The sequence below is a fragment of the Salmo salar genome, chromosome ssa01, assembly GCF_905237065.1.
Source record: "Salmo salar chromosome ssa01, Ssal_v3.1, whole genome shotgun sequence".
NCBI lineage: Eukaryota > Metazoa > Chordata > Actinopteri > Salmoniformes > Salmonidae > Salmo > Salmo salar.
This window is the reverse complement of record NC_059442.1, coordinates 93,314,270-93,331,007: the sequence shown is the minus strand read 5'-3', so window position 1 is coordinate 93,331,007 and position 16,738 is coordinate 93,314,270. Positions and strand designations below refer to the sequence as shown.

The 16,738-nt window shown below is 44.1% G+C and overlaps 1 protein-coding gene across 2 annotated transcripts in view; it reads right to left on the bottom strand.

Moving 5' to 3' along the window:
* LOC106610476 (protein sidekick-2) overlaps positions 1-16,738 on the bottom strand; it is a 184,772-nt gene that overhangs the window by 142,613 nt on the left and 25,421 nt on the right. For both annotated transcript variants that reach the window (XM_045724513.1, XM_045724510.1), the window contains exon 2: positions 8,628-8,734. In XM_045724513.1, coding sequence (XP_045580469.1) covers positions 8,628-8,734 — 107 coding nt within the window. The remainder of the gene's footprint in view (positions 1-8,627; positions 8,735-16,738) is intronic.

Here is a 16,738-nt window from a genome sequence, read left to right as displayed (position 1 = left end):
TCAACAGCTTTTACCACCAAGCCCTAAGACTCCTGAACACCTCATCAAATGGCTACCCAGGCTATTTGCGATGTCCCCCCACTTTTATGCTTCTGCAACTCCCTGTTTATAATCTATGCATAGTCACTTTAACTCTACCTACATGAACAGTCGATGTCGGAAGTGTACAAACACTTAGGTTGGATTCATTAAAACTAGTTTTTCAACCACTCCACAAATTTCTAGTTAACAAACTATTGTTTTGGCAAGTCGGGTAGGACATCTATTTTGTGCACGACACGATCAATTTTTCAAACAATTGTTTACAGACAGATTATTTCACTTATAATTCACTGTATCACAATTCCAGTAGGTCAGAAGTTTAATAGATTAAGTTGGCTGTGCCTTTAAACAGCTTGGAAAATTCCAGAAAATGATGTCATGGCTTTAGAAGCTTCTGATAAGCTAATTGACATAATTTGAGTCAATTGGAGGTGTACCTGTGGATGTATTTGAAGGCCTACCTTCAAACTCAGTGCCTCTTTGCTTGACATCATGGGAAACTCAAAATAAATCAGCCAAGACCTCAAAAATTGTAGACCTCCACAAGTCTGGTTCATCCTTGGGAGCAATTTCCAAACGCCTGAAGGTACCACGTTCATCTGTACAAACAATAGTACGCAAGTATAAACACCACGTAGCCGTCATATCGCTCAGGAAAGAGACGCGTTCAGTCTCCTAGAGATGAACGTACTTTGGTGCGAAAAGTGCAAATCAATCCCAGAACAACAGCAAAGGACCTTGTGAAGATGCTGGAGGAAAAAGGTTTGAAAGTATCTATATCCACAGTAAAACAAATCCTTTGTCGACATAACCTGAAAGGCCGCTCAACAAGGAAGAAACCACTGCTCCAAAACCGCCATAAAAAAAGCCAGACTACAGTTTGCAACTGCACATAGGGACAAAGATCTTACTTTTTGGAGAAATCTCCTCTGGTCTGTTGAAACAAAAATAGAACTGTTTGGCCATAACGACCATCGTTATGTTTGGAGGAAAAAGGGGGAGACTTGCAAGCCGAAAAACACCATCCCAACCGTGAATCACGGGGTGGCAGCATCATAGTGTGGGGGTGCTTTGCTGCAGGAGGGACTGGTGCACTTCACAAAATAGATGGCATCATGAGGGTGGAAAATCATGTGGATATGTTAAATCAACATCTCAAGACATCAGTCAGGAAGTTAAAGCTTGGTCGTAAATGGGTCTTCCAAATGGACAATGACCCCAAGCATACTTCCAAAGTTGTGGCAAAATGGCTTAAGGACAACAAAGTCAAGGTATTGGAGTGGCCATCACAAAGCCCTGACCTCAATCCTATAGACAATTTGTGGGCAGAACTGAAAAATCGTGTGCGAGCAAAGAGGCCTCCAAACCCAAATACTAATTGAGTGTATGTAATCTTCTGACTCACTGGGAATCTAATGAAAGAAATAAAAGCTGAAATAAATAATTCTCTCTACTATTATTCTGACATTTCACATTCTTAAAATAAAGTGGTGGTCCTAACTGACCTAGGATTAAATGTTAGGAATTGTGAAAAACTGAGTTTAAATGTATTTGGCTAAGGTTTATGTAAACTTCTGACTTCAACTGTACCTATTACCTCAATTACCTTGACTAACCTGTGACCCTGCACACTGACTCTGTATCGGTAGGCCTTGTATATAGCCTCGTTACTATTATTTTACTGCTGCTCTTTAATTATTTGCTATTTTTTTAAATATTTTTTATTTTTCCATTTTTTACTTATCACATCTCTATTAAAACTGCATTGTTGGTTAAGGGCTTGTAAGTAAGCATTTTACTGTAAGGTCTACACCGGATGTATTCACGTGACAAATAACATTTGATTTGATTTGATCTGAAAATTGTTTTGCATCGAATCAACTAACTAGGTTTAATTGTTATTTGATTCAATTAATCATGTAACAATTAACTCATTAGGATTTGGGGCACCACGGAAGAAGTTGTTTAATGAGTTACAATCTCCAAAATTAAACTCTAGATGATGTAAGATATATATCATGCTGACACGCTCTCTGAGCTCCCTCGGGTGTGACTACTTACTGGGGCAAAGTATTATCAAAACTATAATTTGGTTAGAAAACAAAAATCACATTCATATCTTAACAAACATATTCTCAGCATCTTTGATATTTCCTACACAACGTAAAGAATGAAAACCTGAAATATACAGTGTGGATACAGTTGAAGTTAAATATATTCATTTTAACATGTTTATACCATTATTAATGACATCACAAAATAGACAAATCACAAAATTAGTTTTCCATATATCATCTCTCATCATTCCCCACATTCGGATTTTAAGAATATTGTTCCAGTGTTCACTTTTGGACGGCTTTTAGATTTTGGGCGGCAAAAAGTCTCTGTAACAAAGCCACATTACTATTTCCAATACTACAGGGAAAAGAGTCCTCTGCTGCATATAATTTACGACCGGGTATGAGGTGACACAAAACCCCTGCATCAATTCCTTTCCCCTCTGCTTGTGAGAGGGGTCTGGTAGAAGTTGATCCATTTTAAACCTGATCTTTGGATCCTCACAGGAGAGTCATGACAGAATACATATGTAGTCTGGCGTTGCTGTGCTGCATAAGAACAAATGCAAATCTGGGAAATGTTCAAATGAAAATGGTGCCGGAAGAAGTGGCAGCAGTTTTACGGGCCCAACCAATTGTGCTATTATGTGGGTTTTTTTCGAGTTATTTGTAACTTATTTTGTACAGTGAGGGAAAAAAGTATTTGATCCCCTGCTGAGTTTGTACGTTTCCCACTGACAAAGAAATTATCAGTCTATAATTTTAATGGTAGGTTTATTTGAACAGTGAGAGACAGAATAACAACAAAAAATCCAGAAAAACGCATGTCAAAAAGGTTATAAATTGATTTGCATTTTAATGAGGGAAATAAGTATTTGACCCCCTCTCAATCAGAAAGATTTCTGGCTCCCAGGTGTCTTTTATACAGGTAACGAGCTGAGATTAGGAGCACAGTCTTAAAGGGAGTGCTCCTAATCTCAGTTTGTTACCTGTATAAAAGACACCTGTCCACAGACGCAATCAATCAATCAGATTCCAAACTCTCCACCATGGCCAAGACCAAAGAGCTCTCCAAGGATGTCAGAGACAAGATTGTAGACCTACACAAGGCTGGAATGGGCTACAAGACCATCGCCAAGCAGCTTGGTGAGAAGGTGAGAACAGTTGGTGCTATTATTCGCAAATGGATGAAACACAAAAGAACTGTCAATCTCCCTCGGCCTGGGGCTCCACGCAAGATCTCACCTTGTGGAGTTGCAATGATCATGAGAACGGTGAGGAATCATCCCAGAACTACACGGGAGGATCTTGTCAATGATCTCAAGGCAGCTGGGACCATAATCACCAAGAAAACAATTGGTAACACACTACGCCGTGAAGGACTGAAATCCTGCAGCGCCCGCAAGGTCCCCCTGCTCAAGAAATCACATATACAGGCCCCTCTGAAGTTTGCCAATGAACATCTGAATGATTCAGAGGACAACTGGTGAAAGTGTTGTGGTCAGATGACACCAAAATGGAGCTCTTTGGCATCAACTCAACTCACCGTGTTTGGAGGAGGAGGAATGCTGCCTATGACCCCAAGAACACCATCCCTACCATCAAACATGGAGGTGGAAACATTATGCTTTGGGGGTGTTTTTCTGCTAAGGGGACAGGACAACTTCACCGCATCAAAGGGACGATGGACGGGGCCATGTACCGTCAAATCTTGGGTGAGAACCTCCTTCCCTCAGCCAGGGCATTGAAAAGGGGTTGTGGATGGGTATTCCAGCATGACAATGACCCAAAACACACGGCCAAGGCAACAAAGGAGTGGCTCAAGAAGAAGCACATTAATTAAGGTCCTGGAGTGGCCTAGCCAGTCTCCAGACCTTTATCCCATAGAAAATCTGTGGAGAGAGCTGAAGGTTCGAGTTGCCAAACGTCAGCCTCGAAACCTTAATGACTTGGAGAAGATCTGCAAAGAGGAGTGGGACAAAATCCCTCCTCAGATGTGTGCAAACCTGGTGGCCAACTACAAGAAACGTCTGATCTCTGTGATTGCCAACAAGGGTTTTGCCACCAAGTACTAAGTCATGTTTTGCAGAGGGGTCAAATACTTATTTCCCTCATTAAAATGCAAAGCAATTTCTAGCATTTTTGACATCCGTTTTTCTGGATTTTTTTGTTGTTATTCTGTCTCTCACTGTAAAATTATCGACTGATAATGTCTTTGTCAGTGGGCAAATGTACAAAATCAGCAGGGGATCAAATACTTCTTTCCCTCACTGTACATAACGTTTCTGCAACCGTATCTTACGGCAAAAAAAGAGCTTCTGGATATCAGGACAGTGATCACTCACCTCAGATTAGACAAAGATTTTTTTCTACAACAAAGATGACACACAAGACATTCTCCAGACACCCCACAGGACCGACATCCCCGTTATTTGCAAGAGGAAGCGACGCAGGTACAGAGCACAAAAAGCCGGAACCCTGGTGAGGACCCGGAGATGGCGACTGAGAAAGCTGCCGTTACCGTCAATACTACTCGCCTCTGACAAGCAGAGGGGAAAAGAATTGATGCAGGGGATTTGTGACACAATAGGGAATACTAGAAAGGGGGGTACTAGGGAGGACATTACCAGGGAGGGGAGTACTAGGGAGCACTAGGGAGGGGAGTACTAGGGAGGAGGGTACTAGGGAGTGCTAGGGAGGGAGTACTAGGAATGGGGATACTAGTGAGGGAGTACTAGGGAGGGGTACAAGGGAGGAGAGTACTAGGGAGGAGGGTACTAGGACAGAATGTACTAGAGAGTACTAGGGAAAGGAGTACTGGGGCGGAGAGTACTAGGGATTACTCGGGAGGAGAGTACTAGGGATGGGAGTTAGAGAGTACTAAGGAGGGCAGTACTAGAGAGGAGAGTACTAAGGGAAGGGAAATAAAAGGGAGTACTAGGGAGTGGAGTACTAGGGAGGGTAGTACTAGGTATGGCAGTACAAGCGAGTACTAAGGAGGGGAGTACTAGGGAGGGGAGTACTAGGGAGTGCTTGGAAGGGGATTATTATGGAGGGGAATACTATGGAGTACTAGAGACAGGAGTACTAAAGAGGTGAGTTCTAGGGAGTACAAGGGATGGCAGGACAAATAAGGGCAGTACCAGTGGGGATGTATCAGGGAGGGGAGTCCTAGGGAGGGAGGTACTAGAGAGTACTAGGGTGGAAAATACTAAGGAGGAGAGTAATAGGGAGGGGAATACTAGGGAGTACTAGGTTGGATATTACTAGGGAGTAGATTACTAAGGAGGGGATTATTTGAGAGAACTAGGGAGGAGATTACTAGGGAGGAGAGTACTAGGGAGTAACTGGGAGGGGAGTACTAGGGAGGACAGTACTAGGGTGGGGAGTACTAGGGAGGAGAGTTCTAGGGAAGAGAGTGTTTGGGAGTACTAGGGAGGGAAATACTAGGGAGTTCTAGGGAGTACTAATGAGGGAGAAATTAGGGAGTACTATGGAGGAGAAAGCTTGGGAGGGGGGTACGAGAGAGGAGAGTACAGGGGAGGAGGGTACTAGGGAGCACTTGGGAGGTGAGCACTAGGGAGGGGAGTACTAGGGAGTACCTGGGAGGAAGGTACAAGGGGGTACTAGGAAGGGGAGTACTAGGGATGGGAATAATAGTGAGGGAGTACTAGGGCATTCTTGGGACGGGAATACTAGGGAGGAGAGCACTAGGGATTACTAAGGAGGAGAGTACTAGGGACTACTAGGGAGGAGAGTAGTAGGGAGGGCAATACAAGAGGGGAAAGTACTCAAGGAAGGGAAGTACTAGGCAGTGCTAGGGAGGGGAGTACTATGGAGGGCAGTACAAGAGAGCACTAAGGCGGGGACTACTAGGGAGGGGAGTACAAGGGAGTACTAGGAAGGGGATTATTTTGGAGGGGAAAACTAGAGAGTACAAGAAAGAGGAGGGGTACTGTGGAGTACCATGGATAGCAGTACCTATGAGGGCAGTTCAAGGGACGTATGTACCAGGGAGGGGAGTACTAGGGAGGGAGGTACTAGGGAGTACTAGGGATGAGAGTATTTGGGAAGGGAGTACTAGAGAGGGGAGTACTAGGGAGGAGATTACTAGGGAGGAGGGTACTGGGGAGAAATAGGGAGGGGGTACTAGGATGGCTGTACTAGCTAGGTGAGTACAAGGGAGGAGAGTACTAGGGAGGAGAGTACTGGGGAATACTAGGGAGGAGAGTACCAGGGAGGGGTTCTAGGGAGTACTAGGGAGAAGATTACTTTTGGAGGGGAGTACTAGGGAGGGGAGTACTATGGATGTGGATACTAGTGAGGGAGTACAAGGGAGGGCTACAAGGAAGGAGAGTACTAGGGAGGGGAGTATTAGGGAGGGGAGTACTAGGAAGGAGAGTACTAGGGAGTACTAGGGAGGGAAGTACTAGCGAGGAGAGTCTTAGGGAGGAGAGTTCTAGGGAATACTAGGGAGGGGAGTATTAGGGAGGGAGGTATTATGGAGTACTAGGGAGGAGAGTACTAGGGAGGGGAGTACCACGGAGTACTAATGAGGGAGTACTAGAGAGGGGAGTACTAGAGAGGAGGGTACTAGGGAGTACTATGGAGCGGAGTACTAGGGTTGGGAAAACTAGTGAGGGATTACGAGGCAGGGGGTACAAGGGAGGAGGGTTCTAGGGAATACTATGGAGGGGAGAGGTAGGGTGGAGAGTATTAGGGAGTACTAGGGCAGGGAGTACTAGGGAGGGGAGTACTAGGGAGGAGAGTACTAGGGAGGGGAGTACATGGGAGGGAGTACTAGGGAGTATAGTACTAGGGAGTACTAGAGAGGGGAGTACTAGGGAGGGAGTACATGGGAGGGGAGTACTAGGGAGTACTTGGGAGGATAGTACTAGGGAGTACCAGAGAGGGGAGAACTGGGGAGTACTAAGGAGGGGAGTACTATGGCAGAGAGTACTAGGGAGGAGGTAACTAGGGAAGACAGTGCTAGGGAGTACTAGGGAGGAGAGTACCAGTGAGGAGAGTACTATGAATTATGAGGGAGGACATTACTAGGGAGTACTAGGGAGGAAAGTACTAGAGAGTAATATGGAGGGGAGTACTAGGGAATAGAGTACTAGGGAGGGGAGTACTAGGGGTTACTAGTGAGGAGAGTACTAGATAGCACTAGGGAGGAGATTACTCGGGAGTATTAGGGAGGGGAGTACTACGGAGCAGAGTACTAGGGAGGGAGTACATGGGAGAGGAGTACTAGGGAGTACTAGGGAGGATAGTACTAGGGAGTATGAGAGGGGAGTACTAGGGAGTACTAGGGAGGGGAGTACTATGGCAGAGAGCACTAGGGAGGAGATAACTAGGGAAGAAACTGCTAGGGAGTACTAGGGAGAAGAGTACCAGGGACGAGAGTACTAGGAATTATGAGGGAGGAGATAACTAGGGAGTACTCGGGAGGAAGGTACTAGAGAGTTATATGGAGTGGAGTACTAGGGAATAGAGTACTAGGGAGGGGAGTACTGGGGGTTACTAGTGAGGAGAGTGCTAGATAGCACTAGGGAGGAGTTTACTCGGGAATACTAAGAAGGGGAGTACTAAGGAGGAGAATACTAGGGCATACTAGGTTAGGGGAGTACTAGGGAGGAGAGTGCTAGGGAGTACCAGGGAGGATAGTACTAGGGAGTACTAGGAATGAGAGTAAGGGAAAAAGGGAAAGGGGGATACCTAGTCAGTTGTACAACTGAATGCCTCCAGTACTAGGGAATACTAGGGAGGGGAGTCTAGGGAGGATAGTACTAGGGAGTATTATGGAGGAGAGTACTAGGGAGTACTAGGGATGGGAATACTACAGAGTACTAGGGAGGGCTGTACTAGAAGGGAGGGGTTTTCATAAATTTAAAAACTCTGCAGTTCAACCGGAGATTAACAGATGTTGTTGTCAAATAAGGGAATAAAATAAGTGACAGTCATTATAAAAACCACAGCACAACATTATCCATCTAATGAGAGGGTTGAGTGGAACAGCTGTCCGGGGGGACATAGGCTCAGTAAATGAGATGCAGGTAGATATTTTCTCCACAGATGGAGCTGGCACACTCTCCCACAGCTCCTAGCAAAGGGAACCTGTCTGGATACTCTGTAACACTGTTTACTCGACAGGCAGAGTATCATCAGGGGGATACTCACACACACTACCTACAATCCAGTTGGTTTCACTTGCGCACACACACACACACACACACACACACACACACACACACACACACACACACACACACACACACACACACACACACACACACACACACACACACACACACTTGCATGCACACACACAGACCCACGCACTTGCATGCACACACACACACAAACATGCCAATTCAGGAAGTGATTTGAATAAAAAATTCAAACATTTTCAAACTTTCAAATAATATATTCTACTTTTCTGTTTATTGAAAAGTAATTGATTATTGAATTGTCAATTTAGTTGACTTCCTGAATTGACTGCCACACACAGTCACAGTCACTTACATGCAACCTGCACTTCAGTCCTCCTCTGTAGTAAGGCTCCTACACGGTTCCTGATGATACATTGGTAGAAGCCAGCATGGGAACGGTCCAGAGATGGAATCAAGTACCTGCAAAACACACACATTACACACATTCACACATATATATTAGATATCTAGAACACATACGATACACCCACATTAGATTGTTGAAAATCGCACAATACACACATTAATTAAAATGAAGTGAGCTTTATGCGACATCTATTTGTCTGAACACACACAATACCCCCAAATGACTAGAGTGAATTAAAAACCCCACATGACAAGAGTACCTACAATATCCCCCCTTGAAAGGACTACCTACAATATCCCCCCATGACTGTATCACCTACAATACTCCCTCCCACATGACAGTGTCACCTACAATACCCCCACATGATTGTGTCACCTACAATACTCCCACATGAAAGTGTCACCTACAATACCCCCACATGATTGTGTCACCTACAATACCCCCACATGACTGTATCACCTACAACACCCCCACATGATTGTATCACCTACAATGCCCCCAAAAGACTGTAGCACCTACAATACCCCCACATGACTGTATCACCTACATTACCACCACATGATTGTATCACCGTCAACACCACCACATGACTGGAGTACCGACAATACCCCCACATGACTGGAGTACCGACAATACCCCCACATGACTGGAGCACCGACAATACCCCCACATGACTGGAGTACCGACAATACCCCCACATGACTGGAGGACCGACAATACTCCCACATGACTGGAGCACCGACAATACCCCCACATGACTGGAGTACCGACAATACCCCCACATGACTGGAGTACCGACAATACCCCCACATGACTGGAGTACCGACAATATCCCCACATGACTGGAGTAGCGACAATACCACCACATGACTGGAGGACCTACAATACCCCCACATGACTGGAGTACCGACAATACCCCCACATGACTGGAGCACCGACAATACCCCCACCTGACTGGAGTACCGACAATACCCCCACATGACTGGAGCACCGACTATACCCCCACATGACTGGAGCACCGACAATACCCCCACATGACTGGAGGACCGACAATACCCCCACATGACTGGAGGACCGACAATACCCCCACATGACTGGAGCACCGACAATATCCCCACCTGACTGGAGTACCGACAATACCCCCACATGACTGGAGAACCTACAATACCCCAACATGACTGGATAACCTACAATAACCCCACATGACTGTATTATATACATTAAACCCACAAGACTGAAGCACCTACAATATCCCCCACATGACTGGAGAATCTACAATATCCCCACATGACTGGAGCACCTACAATACCCCCACATGACTGTATCACCTACAACACCCCCACATGATTGTATCACCTATGACACCCCCACATGACTGTCTCAACTACAATACCCCACATGACTGTATCACCTACAATACCCCCACATGACTGTCTCACCTACAATACCCCCACGTGACTGTATCACCTACAATACCCCCACATGATTGTATCACCTACAATACCCCCACATGATTGTATCACCTACAATACCCCCAAAAGACTGTAGCACCTACAATACCCCCACATGACTGTATCACCTACATTACCACCACATGACTGGAGTACCGACCTTACCCCCACATGATCGGAGTACCTACAATACCCCCACATGACTGGAGTACCGACAATACCCCCACATGATCGGAGTACCGACAATATCCCCACATGACTGGAGGACCTACAATACCCCCACATGATCAGAGTATCGACAATACCCCCACATGACTGGAGTACCGACAATACCCCCACATGACTGGAGCACCGACAATACCCCCACATGACTGGAGTACCGACAATATCCCCACATGACTGGAGATCCTACAATAACACCACATGACTGGAGTACCGACAATACCCCCACATGACTGGAGTACCTACAATATCCCCACATGACTGGAGTACCTACAATGACCCCATATGACTGGAGAACCGACAATACCCCCACATGACTGGAGCACCTACAATACCACCACATGACTGGAGTACCTACAATATCCCCACATGACTGGAGGACCGACAATACCCCCACATGACTGGAGTACCTACAATACCCCCACATGACTGGAGTACCTACACGACCCCCACATGACTGGAGTACCTACAATACCCCCACATGACTGGAGTACCGACAATACCCCCACATGACTGGAGCACCTACAATACCCCCACATGACTGGAGTACCGACAATATCCCCACATGATTGTTTCACCTACAATACCCTCACAATACTGGAGTACCTACAATACCCCCACATGACTGGAGTACCTACACGACCCCCACATGACTGGAGTACCTACAATATCCCCACATGACTGTATCACCTACAATATCCCCACACGACTGTATCACCTACAATACCCCCACATGACTGGAGTACCGACAATATCCCCACATGACTGGAGTACCTACAATATCCCCACATGACTGGAGTACCTACAATACCCCCACATGACTGGAGAACCTACGATAACCCCACATGACTGGAGGACCTACAATATCCCCACATGTCTGTATCACCTACAATACCCCCACATGACTGGAGGACCTACAATACCCCCACATGTCTGTATCACCTACAATACCCCCACATGACTGGAGTACCTACAATACCCCCCCCCCATGACTGGAGTACCTACAATACCTCCAATTGACTGAATCATCAACAATACCAAACTCGTGACTGGAGCAACAACAATACCCCACCCATGACTGCAGCAACTACAATAATCCCACATGACTGAAGCAACTACATTTCCCCCACATGACTGGAGTACCTACAATACCTCCCCATGACTGGAGTACCTACAATACCCCCTCCCCCATGACTGGAGTACCCACAATACCCCCCCATAACTGGAGTACCTATAATACCCCCCATTTACTGGAGTATCTACAATAGCCCCCCATGACTGGAGTACCTACAATACCCCCACATGACTGGAGTATCAACAATACACTGGACTTTTGACATTGACCCCCCTCCCACACTTGTTTTGTTCACTGCTGCTACTCGCTGTTTTTTATCTATGCATAGTCACTTCACCCCTACGTACATGTACATATTATCTCAACTAACCTGTACCCCCGCACACTGACTCTGTACTAGTACCTCTTGTATATTACCTCTTTATTGTTATTTTATACATTTTTCTTTTTTTCTTTGGAAAATATTTTCTTGAACTGCACTGTTGGTTAAGGGCTTGTAAGTAATCATTTCACGGTAAGGTCTACAATTGTATTCGGCGCATGTGACAAATAAAGTTTGATTTGATTTAAAAATTAACAAAAAGATACATTTATTTTAAAATGCATTTATTAAAATATATGTATTTCGAAATGTATTCATTATAATGCATGCATTTTATATTTTAAAACTGAAATACTGTATATTTGCAAGTAGAGCAACAACATACAGCAACAACATTCTCAGAAACAGTTACAGAAACATTTTACTTGCTATAGCGATGATATGTTGTTTATCTACCTTAGTTGAATACACTGAAGTCACTCTGGTTAAGAGTGTCTGCTAAACAGGCACTTGCATTGATAGGGCTCTACCTGTGTAGAGCACATGCTCCTAACAGTCTCCAAAGTGCCTTTTTCGGTGGTGGTATAATTTCCTCATAAAAACATTTTTGTTTTATAGATTTTTTGTCGTTGCTGTTCTGAACCCACTCTCCGAAAGTCGTCGTTAAATTCTTAACTATGTTTCAGAACCAAAAAGATGTGCATCTTGATTGTTGACCAATGGCCAGTCATCATCATTGGCTGGCATGCATATCCAGATTAGTGACCAGAAAGAACTCATTTAATATCCTCCAGTTTTGCCTGGCACAAACAGAAAAGTCTATGTTTAGTATCCATTTTCAAAATCAGTTTAGCAATCTACTACTGATTTATCTTTACCAGAACAATAGCTACCTGGCGATTTGATTGATTATTTTCATATTTCAGATAGGCCTAGTTTGGGTGCACACTGGTTGAATCAACGTTGTTTCCATGTCATTTCAATGAAATTATGTTGAACCAACTTGGAATCGACATTAAATTTACATCTGTGCCCACTGTGAGGCTACTGTCTATTTGTTTAAAGATAAGCAGTTGTAACATCGCACGGCCGTCAATATTATGGGATGGAGATGTAACATATTCTGGGGAATGTTTTACGCTATTTGTGAGGAAAAACGTGGCTACCTGGCTAGCAATGAGCACTCTGCAGGAAGGCTGCCCTCTAAATTGATAGAGCTTTGCAGACAGAACATGCTTTCCATCTGATCCTGCAACCTCCAAGTAGCCTAGGCTGTATAATTTTGCTCGCTCCGGACTCCAGAGAAGTGACATGATGTATCCATCCCTTGCGGATATTGGCTGCTAACATGGATGACTTTCAGCTGCAAATACAGGTGTAAAATGCAGTTTATTTCTGTAGCCTATCTTGAGTTTTGAAAACTCACCACTGTTTATGGCTGTAACGAAAGGCTACATTTGCTCAGCAATTGTGGGTGGATGTTCGCATGTGCACATGTGCATGACTCGACCTTTGCCTCTCCCGAGCCCGTTGGGGAGGTGCAGCAATCAGACAAGAACGTAATTGTGGAGAAAAAGGGGGGTAAAAAAAATATACTAAAATAAAAAGTTTTAAAACCACTGGGATAACTTGATAGGGTGAACAAACGGAGTTAGGTTGGATATAGTCATGGTAGGCTACAGTATTTCTTATGATCTTTTATGTTGACTGGATATGTGTTGGTCATTGTTTATAAAAGCAGCATTCATTCCAGTTTAAAATAGTTTAGCTGAGTACTTTCCTTATCAGATTGATCTGTTTTCGCCTCTTCTTCTAATAATTGCTCAGCTAGTCTGTGAGTGCGGTAGCATACATTTTTTGGGGGGGGTTTCCATTATAATTTTTTTTCACATGCCCCCCAAAAGGTCTGAACAGGGCCCTGCTGCGAAATGAACATTACCTGACCAAAGTGAATTGCAAAGCACATTGGGTATTATTATTGGCCTTGTTTCAGGGGTGGCGCTCAATAGAACAACACTCAGCATGCGTTGCAACTATTAATTTTTACATATACACTACCGGTCAAAAGTTCTAGAAAGACTAATCATTCAAATGTGTTTCTTTATTTTTACTATTTTCTAAATTGTAGAGTAATAGTGAAGACATCAAAACTAAGAAATAACACATAGAATCATGTAGTAACCAAAAAGTGTTAAACAAATCAAAATCTATTTTATATTTAAAATTCTTCAATTAGCCACCCTTTGCCTTGATGACAGATTTGCACACACATGGCATTCTCTCAACCAGCTTCATGAGGTAGTCACCTGGAATGCATTTCAATAGCAGGTGTGCCTTCTTAAAAGTTAATTTGTGGAATGTCTTTCCTTCTTAATGCGTTTGAGCCAATCAGTTGTGTTGTGACAAGGTGGGGGGGGGGTATACAGAAGATAGCCTATTTGGTAAAATACCAAGAACATATTACGGCAAGAACAGCTCAAATAAGCAAAGGGAAATGACAGTCCATCATTACTTTAAGACAAGAAGGTTAGTCAATACAGAACATTTCAAGAACTTTCAAAGTTTGTTCAAGTCCAGTCGCAAAAACCATCAAGCGCTATGATGAAACTGGCTCTCAGGAGGACCGCCACAGGAATGGAAGACCCAGAGTTACCTCTGCTGCAGAGGATACGTTCATTAGAGTTACCAGCCTCAGAAATTGCAGCCCAAATAAATGCTTCACAGAGTTCAAGTAACAGACACATCTCAACATCAACTGTTCAGAGGAGACTGTATGAATCAGGCCTTCATGTACGAATTGCTGCAAAGAAACCACTAAAGGACACCAATAATAAAAAAACACTTGCTTGGGCCACGAAACATGAGCAATGGACATTAGACCAGTGGAAATTTGTCCTTTGGTCTGGAGTCCAAATTGGAAAGTTTTGGATCCAACCGCTGTGTCTTTGTGAAACGCTGTGTGAGTGAACGGATGATCTCTGCATGTGTATTTCCCATCTTAAAGCATGGAGGAGGAGGTGTTATGGTGTGGGGGTGCTTTGCTGGTGACACTGTCAGTGATTTATCACTGTCAGTGATTTATTTAGAATTCAAGGCACACTTAACCAGCATGGCTACCACAGCATTCTGCAGCGTTACGCCATCCCATCTGGTTTGAGCTTAGAGGGACTATCATTTGTTTTTCAACAGGACAATGACCCAACACACCTCCAGGCTGTGTAAGGGCTATTTTACCAAAAAGGAGAGTGATGAAGTGCTGCATCAGATGACCTAGCCTCCACAATCCCCCGACCTCAACCAAATTGAGATGGTTAGGGATGAGTCTGACCGCAGAGTGAAGAAAAAGCAGCCAACAAGTGCTCAGCATATGTGGGGATTCCTTCAAGACTGCTGGAAAAGCATTCCAGCTGAAGCTGGTTGAGAGAATGCCATGAGTGTGCAAAGCTGTCATTAAGGCAAAGGGTGGGTCTTTGTAGAATTTCAAATATATTTTGATTTGTGATTTGTGATTCCAAATGTGTTATTTCATAGTTTTGATGTCTTAACTATTGTTCCACAATGTAGAAAATAGTACAAATATAGAAATACCCTTGAATGAGTAGGCGTTCTAAAACTTTTGACCGGTAGTTTACATTTATATTTACTTCATTTAGCAAAATCTCTTATCACACCATAGTGCCATCAGACTTCTGATACTAATGTAGGGTGAAAGGGGGCCACAAAATTGTGAACCACTATAAAGAAATGGGATAGAAAAGTATTTTGAAAATACAAACTACAGCTCTCCCCATCTATTCCAGAGTGTGTTACTGAAGTAGACCCTAGAGAGATGAAAACAGCAACATCAGCAATGCAGGTGTTATGTACACATCCAGCAGCCAACAGCCCACCCACACCCTCCCTATGACCTTGAGTTCACTGTACGCCCCATGGAGTTGCAGTACCTACTCTGTCCCATGCGGGGACAGCCTAACACATCATATTCAATACCATACCTTAGCAGGATGGAGTAATAATGTCAACGTAACGATAGGACACTAACACTTCGTAAGTCGTCATGCTCTCTGAGTCTGGCAGCAGAGAATAAAATGTCTGCTATCAAGGAGGGGGATATCACACAAGGAAATTACCATAAAAGGAGAAATGCAGGGAAAGCAGGGATACCATCTGGACTCTCCATGATGATTAATAAAAGGTAAAAATCCATTGATGTGTTTGACACTGGAATGAAACACAATGCCTGGGTCTTTGGTCAGGGAGCCAGACTCCACTACACCAAAGGGACATCTCTTTCCTTTGGTCTATTATATTTCACTACTTTCTGTCCTACAGTGAGGTAGCGTCCGGTCTATTCGTTTTCCCACACAAACTCCTAGTTTGAGAAGGTCTAAGAGGAAAAAGGGACTTTTATGTCGACAATCACGGTACTGGTGGTACTGCAACTCTCTTCTCTGAGCAAACCTGAAGTTACAAATTGCCTAATTTTTTTTTTAAGTCTTCAAAACGATTTTGTTCTGCCCTGATGACTTGTCATAACTTTTCATTTGTATCTAGTAACATCCAGTTAATACTGAGTAAAAAGTGATTATATTACCTTAAAGTTATGATCTGAGCTCTGGCTCTGTAAATAGCTCCAGTAAATTAACCCCTTTTTCTTTACAGTTAACCATTTATATACTTAGCGGTTCCTGTGTGCGAACCGAACGTTTGATATAAAGGAACATAACCTGGAGACGTTGGCCTACAAATAACTGTAGTGGGAAAGCACTCCCTGACCCTGCGGATCAATGCTGCGGAGAAAAGAGGAGCGAGACAGAGAGGGATTAGGGGAGGGAGGGAACACAAGGGAGTATAGAGGAGGATAGTTTGGAGTTTCGATCTTGATGCTTTAAAAAGCTATTGACCTCAGATGGAGATCAATAGACACAATAGAGTGGGGAAGGTAAAGAGATCTGCCCAGACAGAGGGGATAAGAAGGAGAGAAACA